Source organism: Oryzias melastigma, linkage group LG19 (assembly GCF_002922805.2).
Source record: "Oryzias melastigma strain HK-1 linkage group LG19, ASM292280v2, whole genome shotgun sequence".
NCBI classification, from domain to species: domain Eukaryota; kingdom Metazoa; phylum Chordata; class Actinopteri; order Beloniformes; family Adrianichthyidae; genus Oryzias; species Oryzias melastigma.
The window spans coordinates 6,099,816-6,108,898 of record NC_050530.1 but is presented as its reverse complement, the minus strand read 5'-3'; the positions used below and the strand labels follow the sequence as shown (position 1 = coordinate 6,108,898).

Below are 9,083 nucleotides of genomic sequence, written 5' to 3'. Positions count from 1 at the left end.
AATTTTTTTCTTCAGTCAGGATTGTACCACATTTTTGAAAACATTGGGAAAGAAATCCAAATTGAGCTTTGGAGTGAAATAAACAATGTAAGTAGAGTGAAGGGTTTTTCTTATATATATATATACATATATATATACAGTTTAAGTGGCAGATGAATGTTTAGAATCACGAGGGCTTTCGGTGAATTCTTTCCCCGGTTGGCACGTGGGAGCAAAAACCTCACATGTATGTCAGAGCTTACATCACCTGTCTGGCGGCCACTTCATAGCCGTCAGGATTCATGGAGGGCAGGATGTGGATGCGTGTGTCGTGGATCAGCCTGGTGATCCGCTGGTTCCTCGCCTGATACTCCTCGCACAGGAACTGGGAGAGCTTGATGAGGAGCTCGCGGCCCAGCACCTCGTTGCCGTGCATGTTGCCCACGTACTTGAACTCGGGCTCCACTGGGGAGAGGGGGATGAGGAGGTCAAAAAGTTGCAAAGAAAGTGATTTTTTTAAATTTCATTATGCATTAAACTAAAGTTTTCAAGAAATGTTGTGCAACTTCCATTACAGCCGCAGTAGTCAGTAGTATCAGGTTTCTAGAAAAATTGAGGAAACAATCACAAAGATTGACCCATAAGGACAAGTTTTTTAGATCAATTTGCTACTTTTCATTTATTTCTCCATGCCTCTGTTTGGTGCAGTGCTATTCACGTGTTGTACTTCTTTCTCACTCCCCTCTGGGGGAGCAGGAGAGATTTCAGATTCAAGGTGGATCGTCTGCGCTCCTGTTCTTGGCCGTGGACCTTGGCTCTGGCTCGTCTCTCCTCCCCAGCTGTCCCCCAGTTCTATCTGGATGAACACTATTCAAATATGTAGTTGTAGAGTTAGATAAGCTAAATCTTCTTTATCAGAGGAGAGGATCCCTCCTTCATGTGGACATTTTTTTTTTGTTTTTTGTTTTTTAAACCAGAATTAGTTTTTTTAGGAGTTCCTTTCTTTCTGAGAAGGAGAGTCTAAGGGTAGGGATAGTTTAGCAACCAGCTATTGTTAATATTTTATTACTGACTTTCTGTTTTTTTATAACTATTGGTGTGAAGCCCAATGAGACAACCCTATTGTAATATAGGGCTATATAAATAAAAATGAATTGAATTTAGATTTTGTCCACAGCTTTGGACACTTTATATCAATTATACTCAAAATATATATTTTTTCCCACCAGAAAGCATTCTAAATAACACTTACTGTGACAAATACAGTATGTACCTCAGAAAATATGGATTTAATCTGCCAAAAAACAGACATTTCAGAGTTATGCATCACCTCAAGCTTAAAAAAAGTTAAACTTTAAAACAAAAGCCTGAACAATTGACTGATTTTAATTCATAAAATCATACATTAAAGGCAATTATCAGATATTCTACATTTCTACAACGTGCACTAAAAACAACAGCAGTTCTTAAAAATGTTTTTTTTATCAGATTTCTTTAGAATAAAAGGGTTTCTGATATAAATAAAAAGGCACAACTTGGAATTAGAAAAAAAAAGTGTTAAAGTTCCACTCCGATCATGTTTTGATCAAATTTCCCAGCATTCCCAGCGATCTTTTAATTATGATTGTGCCATTTTTTGCCAAAAACAAGAAATGTGTCATTTTTAAGGACATAGTTTCTGCAGGAATTCATTTGAAATTTGCCTCCGAGTTGTGAGTGGGACCTTTAGGGCAGAGCAACCCCGCCTCCTCTTCCCATTGCCGAGAGCTTGGAACCTAAATAAGTTATTTTTCCAATTGGATTTTTTTGTGTGCTCCAGATTTGATGATTTGCCTAAATAAATACTCCGAATTTGACTTTTAAAGGTTATTTTTTTTAATATATGCCCTCCATCATCAGAAAAATGTAAAAAAAAACCCACAATTTTCATGGAAGTTAAAGAAAAACAAAAGCTGACAAAAGTGACAGAATTATTCAGAATAAGGTCATTCTTGTGGGTATCTGCGAGCCACCAATCTAAACAGCCTTGCCCTCTGTCTAGAGTTTCCTCCTCACAAGGGTCCCTTCATTAATCACCGCTGCGAGAACAAGGCCTCCAGTGACTGCAGCCGCCGATCGGACAAGTGAGCCACATTTTAAAAAACTCTCCAAGTTCTTCGGAGAGGAAAGGGTGCCGAGAGTTCGAGCAGCGCCTTCCAAATTTATCGACGCCCTTCACTAATTGCTTCAGGCTTCAATATCCACCTTTTCTTTTAGGAAAGCGCCAGCTGGCATCCAGTTCAGAGCGCTGCTCTGGAGTCTAAAAAAAACCACACAGCAGTATATGAAAGCGTGGATTTGACCTCGCAGAGTGTGCGGTTCCTGTTTGTCAACCTTTGCAGGAGAGCTGGCGCACATCCTTCTATTCTGCTGGAGGAAGCGTGTGCAAAAGAAATTCAATGCAAAAATAGAAACTTGAGGAAAAATTGCAAGAAAAATAGAATTGATTGAAGAAAATGTGCTAATTTTTGAACCTTTTATACTAATGTTTTTGGACTAAAAGTGAAATATTCCTCTTTTTACTTACTGGAAGAGCCAAATCTTTCTTTTTATCGCTTTTTCCTGTCAGTTTGAACTCTGTCACCTCAAAGGATGTTGTTTTTTTTTTTTGTTGCTGTTTGACTCACGTGCTTCATGGATGCCCGGGTTGTCGCTGAACTCCAGCACGTAGAGGTGGCGCCCCTCCACGCTCTGCCCGATGCTGTAGATGCGGGTGATGTAAGGACACTGGTTCTGCACGGCGAACAGCGCCCGCACCATCTCCTCGTACCGGTGATGCTTGAAGTCCGAGGCGGACGCCAGGAGCCCCGGCAGCCACAGCAGGAGAGCCCAGAGCCCGGGGGGGGTCCAACCCTGCAGCATGGTGCCTCAGCTCAGGCGGAGGCGAAGGAAGCAAGCGAACGACACGAACCCCAACTTCAGATCGGATCTCTTTACATTCCGAACATACTGCTTACTCCTTCTCCTGCTCCTCCCACTAACAGTCCTCCCAGCGAAGAGCAAGTAAGGACAGCCCCTTACTCCTTCTTTGTCTGACTCTCCTCCTCCAACAGCTGCTTCTCTCTTTCTCCTTGGGCCCTTGTCAAGTACATGCTATTTGCTTTATTGGTGCTCCAAACGCTTCAAGTAGCTCGCCCCTCTGGGGGCACACACTGTTTGAATGTCTGTTAGACGCCGGTTTTCTGTCCCCCTCCTCTCTTTGTCTTTAACTCAACTTATATGTTCCCTTCCTGGGAAAAAGAGGGGTTGTTACCACAGCGCTGCTTTCCCCAACCCCTGCAGCCCCTCAATCATCCATTCATTAACTCTTAAGTCAACACACAACCCCTGTGAGTCCGCGTGCACGGCGGGCTCGTGCACGAGGGGTCTGGGCTTTAAAGATAAACCCACGGAAAAAGCTCTTTCGCAACTTTTGGATGCTTCGTTTCCCCCGAAAGCTCCCACAAAGAGTGCAGCTACACTCCCCTGCGAGTGTCTGAGGGGGGGGCTAAAACTCATGCCAAGACACACACATGCATGTTTGAGAGTGTGCAAGGCTGGCTGTCAATCAGAGCTCACTGAGCAACTACTGCTGGAAGTTTAAGAAAACACACAACCCAAAGGAAAGGCAAATATTTTGCAGGGAAGGGAAGGAAAATCAGACTGAAGGGATGAGGAGACGACAACACCAAGGACAAAAAAACAAAGAGTTGATCAAAGAAGAAAACTTTTCAAGAAACATTTGATAAAAACTTTACTTTTGACTTTAGCGAGCTCCAGGTTAGCCTGGAAACTGGAAGTTTTAATCTCAAAGATATATTTTTAATCCCAAAAGTATTGAATTTATGTGTGTCACTTTTATAAAACAAAAAGTCTTTAGGTCTGGAGACTTTTGAGTAATTTTTAATTTCCTTTTATGAATTTTTGTCATCATTTTTGTTTTTCTTGCTGTTGATATTTAAAATAAGTACTCTAATGTCTAACGTATTCTAATGTTAAGAACTTTAGGTTCAGGTTGATTTGTTAAAGTAATTATTCCATGGTATTAAAACTGAAAAACTGTCTATCTTTTTCTTTCATTTTGTTCATGTTTTTGAAATCTTTTTATGTCATATTTTAAATCTTAAATGTAAATTGTGTTATTTTCTAAGTTGAAATCAGGAAAAAAAAGCTTAATGGAATCATTAGAATTACTTTAACTATAATGCTATATATTTTTTTTTAATTTAAGAATGCACAAACACAATTGTTAAATGTTAAATTATTATTTTTTTAATATTTAAAACTGGCAATTTTTGATAATAAAGGTTCTATTTGGTGTCACTATCATTTTTGGGTTGATTCCGCCATCTGGCGGACAATAGTGGTATTGCATATTTTAAAACCGTCTGTGTTTTCGGCTTTGTTTTGCTTGTTTTATAAAAATTAAAAAAAACACCGCTTGATTAGTTCTCATACTAATTAAAAATGATCACAATTCATGTTTTTTTTTATCAAAAAGTAATTTAGTTGTAAGCAGGCGTCACGTTTTTACGCATTCGTAAATGGAAAAAGGCGAAATTGAATAAAGCTTTGTTAAAAAAAACTTTATTTATAACTGAAAGGGGGGTAAAATTTAAATGTTTTTTTTAATCTGGTTTAGAATTTAAATAAAATAATATTAAACAGTACTGTCAAACAAACTGTACACAAAAGGTTTTGTGACCGTGAAATCACGTGATGCCCAACAGTACAATACGTTATTTTTAACGATTCAAAGACACATTTTAGGCTAAATCACGAGTATTATGTCAATGTTACATTTTTTGTTGTGGGGTAAACAAGAACATGACTGATTTCTTGAACACATTTATGGCTATACTCAATTATTTCTTCATTTATATGATTATTTTTGGCTCGTGTTTATCGATCTTTTTAACGAGGATTTATTTCTAATAAATAGAATCAGAAAAACAGAAGCTTATTTTCGGTAATATAGCTACATTTTGGAGTCTCTACGCATACAAGTACTTGTTAAATTACAAAAAAATGTAATAAATACAAAGTGTTCAAACCTTAAGCCGTCCTTTTGTTTATGTCTGTACAGCAAGCGTCCACTAGAGGGTGCTAAAGTGCAATAATATGTCTGTACGGCTAGTGTCCACTAGAGGGTGCCAAAGCGCTACAATTAGAAAATTTAATTCCATGCATCACCAAATTTAGCAGTTACTTTTACTCTAACATAAAAATGTTTTATGGAACTTTTTTACTTAATAGAAATAGTTTGTCCTCATAATCTAGGATTCTAGACGTATTTAAGCATTTAAAGTAACGACGATTTGATCCACAACCCCTCAACCCCAGAACTGTGCGCTCTCCCCGCCCACTGCGCGTAAAGATGACCATGTGAGCTGTGTACGGGGGAGCAGGGGGTGGTAGGGCCATCTGACTCCGGTTGGCTCAGTTTTTGGACTGATGAGCTTTTTCCTGCTGGTTTTCACTCGCACAGCCCACATCGCAGCTCTCCGTCCAGCTGCGTGCTCGCAGCGAGCCCTCATCAGGATGGGTCCCTCTCCCCAGACGCACGGGGCGTTGTGGGTGTGCGCGTTGTTCTTTGCGGGAATTACAGCAATTTGCGGTAAGTTTGTTTTTATTGCTGTTAATGTGTTAACAAACATGTTGTTTAGAGTTTGGAGCAAAGAATGCAGCTTTGTTAGAATTTAGAAGAGAAGATTATTATAGTAGATGATGGTTTAATGAAAGTTTTGACTTTTATTCTGACTAAGTTAGGAAAGTTGAGGAAATAAACTTTTTAATTTGAGCAAAAAGAATCAGCAATAAAAGAAACGTCGTAATTTAGACTCAATAAAAGTTACAATTTTATTTTTTGTTATGATTTAAGTGTAAGAAACAGTCAATTTTATCATCTTAATAACTTAATTTATTTGATTAGGTTCTGATCTGTTACCGTCTGCAGCTCAATTGTCTGTAAAAGTCCATAAAAAACGTTTTTAAACATATATTGCTTTAAATGTATGTTTTTTCAAAATAAATAATAATACAAATTAACAACTGCTTTTTGCCATTTAAATACTTTATATTTATTATAAATAGTTTAAGTTGTGCTGGATAACTTTGAGTTTGCCAAATGAGTCTTTTGTTTTTTAGGTTCTAATGTGTGCACATCTAGAGGAGCAAGCACATGCAAGCAATGCCTGGCCGTGCACCCCAGCTGTGCGTGGTGCTTCCAAGAGGTGGGTGTCTCTGTTCTGGTTTCACCAACTGGTGCAGCCTGGTACATAATCTCTATCATGTTTGGGTTTTGATTTGGGAGCACATTACTGCATATCTGTGTTTAAAGGAGACAGGAAGAGCAAAGATTAAAGATACAGTCGTCTCTTTATGGTCCAAAAGCAGAGAATTGATGTTCAAATTATCTTGAATTTACAAACTCGTGAAATGTTTATCTGTTAGGACTTTGGTCACGGAGCGGCCGGCTCGTCTCGTTGCGACCTGAAGAAGAACCTGCTAGCAGCCGGTTGTTCTCCATCAGCTCTGGAATCTCCAACCAGCAGACTTACAGTGATCGAAGATCGGCCTCTGAGCAACAAGGCAGCAGGTGCAACACAAGACATTACCCAGATAAAACCCCAGAAGCTGCACATCACCCTCAGGCCAGGTGAGCTACATCCAAACGAAGCGTTTACGTCAGAAAACCATCTTAATCCAAACTCATTCCCCAGATGATGCTAAGCGCTTTACCGTGAAGGTCCGTCAGGTGGAAGATTATCCGGTGGACCTCTACTACCTGATGGATCTCTCCTTCTCCATGAACGATGACCTCTTCCGCCTGAGGACGCTCGGTAACGGCCTGGCAACGGCGATGAGCCGCACTACCAGCAACCTGCGGATGGGCTTTGGTGCATTTGTGGACAAGCCTTTGTCGCCCTACATGTACATCTCACCTGAGGAGGCGGTGAAAAACCCTTGCTACAGGTACCCATGAAAACAGCAATACTTTAATTTGAAGCAAACAAGAAAAGAAAAAAATCAATGAAATGACACTGATGTTGATTTCAGTGTGAGGCGTAGCCCTCCCTGTGCAGGTGACTTCACTTTTTGTGAGGACATAGCACTGTAATCATGGGGGGAGAGTCACAGCGCTTGTTAAAGGCTTTCAGGGGCTCCTGTAAGTGCGCAGTCAGCTGCCCTGCATCATGTTTAAATATTACTCAACTCCTTGGAGTCATTTCTACTACTTTCTATGCATTCCCAAGATCCATCTTTTGCAGGACAACTTGTGAAGATAGTTTATTTGCAGTGTAGGTTTTTTTATTATTCATCTTTCGGCTTAACCCTTCAAAGCGAATCACTGATCCAGAGATTTTTACGCCGGATGCCCTTCCTAAAACACAGCTGTATTTATCCGGGCTGGGGACAGGCTCAGGGACATTCAGACTTGTGTGGCTATAGTTAAGTAGTAACGTGAAGCAGGGCTGGATGTGATAATAACAAGAGATCAACACTTTTGTGAGCTCGCCAGGTGTATATCGTTCAAAATCTACAACTTCTAGTTGCAACATGTTTTCCTCAAATGATAGTCAAAATTGATGAAAATCCCTAGGACAAGTTTTTATTTGTAGCTTGTGCTGACAAGAGAATCTGGCTACAGAGAACAAAATATGGCCCCCGAAAATTAATAGCTGGAAGTCCCTCCCCCTGTCAGAGCCGGCCGCAAAAAAAATATACATATTATTTTAAAGTTTCAACCTTTTTTCCTGTTTATTCTCTCTTTTATCCACCCTTTTTGAAGTTTCTTTCTCTGTGACACTCTGTCACTGAGAAAAACACGGCTTCTCTGATTAGTTGATTCATTTAGAAAAAAAGCAGTTTATTCACATCAAAAAGCGTAAAAGTTGATAGTTCTGAAAAATTTTAAAATATAATTTTGAAAGGGTTTCGTAAAGTTTAAGCTAAAGTTACGATTTCCGCTCCTAGCTGCAGATTGATTCTGGCGCCATTTTGCGTGTGACCAAAGGCCGCCTGGTGCTGAGGGTGTTTTTTTTTGTTGTTGTTTTTGACAATTCAAGATGGTGGTCTCTTCCTAAGGTCAAAGGTTGACAAAACTCCAGGTTGTAGACTCAAGCTACCGGCATGTGTGTGAAATTTCGTGAAAATCGCTTGAAGATAATTTTCCTTTTCTCATACCGTGAGAAAACGTAAAAATCGGCAAATCTCTCACATTGCCAATAAAATGGCTATTTTTTTACGGTTTGCTTGCCATGATGTCACCATCTTAGAAGTTCACTATGCCCAAAATTCATTTTCATCGGGTGATACCTGTGGTGAGTTTTCGCGCATGATCAAGTATCCGCTCAAAGGTGCAGAATATACGGTCCCTGCTGTCAGTGACCGCTGCGAGCCATAACAATGAGCCAACGTAGAAACGTATATTAAAGTAAAACAGTTTGTCTCTGTTTTGATGGCAGCATTAATACCACCTGTCTGCCCCAGTTTGGCTACAAACACGTTTTATCGCTGACGGAGGAAGTGGGGCGCTTCACAGAGGAAGTCAAGAAGCAAATGGTTTCCAGGAACAGAGATGCTCCTGAGGGAGGCTTTGATGCTATCATCCAGGCTGCTGTGTGCAAGGTACAATCTACATGTATTTACTACTTTATTGTTCGTCACACACATAAACCATGATGTAAAATAGGATAAAACATACTGCTTTTGTGTACAGAAGGAGTTATTATCATTCACGGTGAATTGAATATCCGTTAATCTATTTTTCTGTGGTTGTATAAACCAGGACCAGATTGGCTGGCGTCCAGGTGCATCCCACCTTCTCATCTTTACCTCAGACGCCAAAACTCACATGGCTCTGGACGGCCGCCTTGCTGGGATTGTGCACCCCAATGACGGACAGTGCCATCTTAACTCTGAAAATATTTACAGTAAATCTACCACCATGGTGAGTAGAAACTACGCTCACATTATTTACAGACCCAGGCTGATGAAAAATGTGTTTTGTTCAAAATATATATGTGTATATATATATATATATATATATATATGTATATATATACGGTATATATATATATACA

At 39.8% G+C, this 9,083-nt stretch overlaps 2 protein-coding genes across 3 annotated transcripts in view; one reads left to right on the top strand and one right to left on the bottom strand.

Annotated features, from left to right (window-relative positions):
* The window catches only part of cpn1 (carboxypeptidase N, polypeptide 1), a 26,511-nt gene extending 21,348 nt beyond the window's left edge, over positions 1 to 5,163 (bottom strand). Inside the window, exons 1-3 of one of the 2 annotated variants that reach the window (XM_024285396.2) lie at positions 5,052 to 5,163; positions 2,646 to 3,660; positions 248 to 444 (exon numbers count right to left, since the gene is read on the bottom strand). In XM_024285396.2, coding sequence (XP_024141164.1) covers positions 248 to 444; positions 2,646 to 2,880 — 432 coding nt within the window. In that variant the 5' untranslated portion in view covers positions 2,881 to 3,660; positions 5,052 to 5,163. Of the gene's footprint in view, positions 1 to 247; positions 445 to 2,645; positions 4,071 to 5,051 lie in introns of those variants that run through there. The other variant, XM_024285395.2, reaches the window with a different exon arrangement.
* The window catches only part of LOC112154448 (integrin beta-3), a 27,152-nt gene continuing 22,692 nt past the window's right edge, over positions 4,624 to 9,083 (top strand). Inside the window, exons 1-6 of the mRNA XM_024285391.2 lie at positions 4,624 to 5,614; positions 6,145 to 6,230; positions 6,451 to 6,655; positions 6,720 to 6,972; positions 8,466 to 8,628; positions 8,789 to 8,950. Of these exons, the coding sequence (XP_024141159.1) occupies positions 5,452 to 5,614; positions 6,145 to 6,230; positions 6,451 to 6,655; positions 6,720 to 6,972; positions 8,466 to 8,628; positions 8,789 to 8,950 (1,032 nt within the window). The 5' untranslated portion in view covers positions 4,624 to 5,451. The remainder of the gene's footprint in view (positions 5,615 to 6,144; positions 6,231 to 6,450; positions 6,656 to 6,719; positions 6,973 to 8,465; positions 8,629 to 8,788; positions 8,951 to 9,083) is intronic.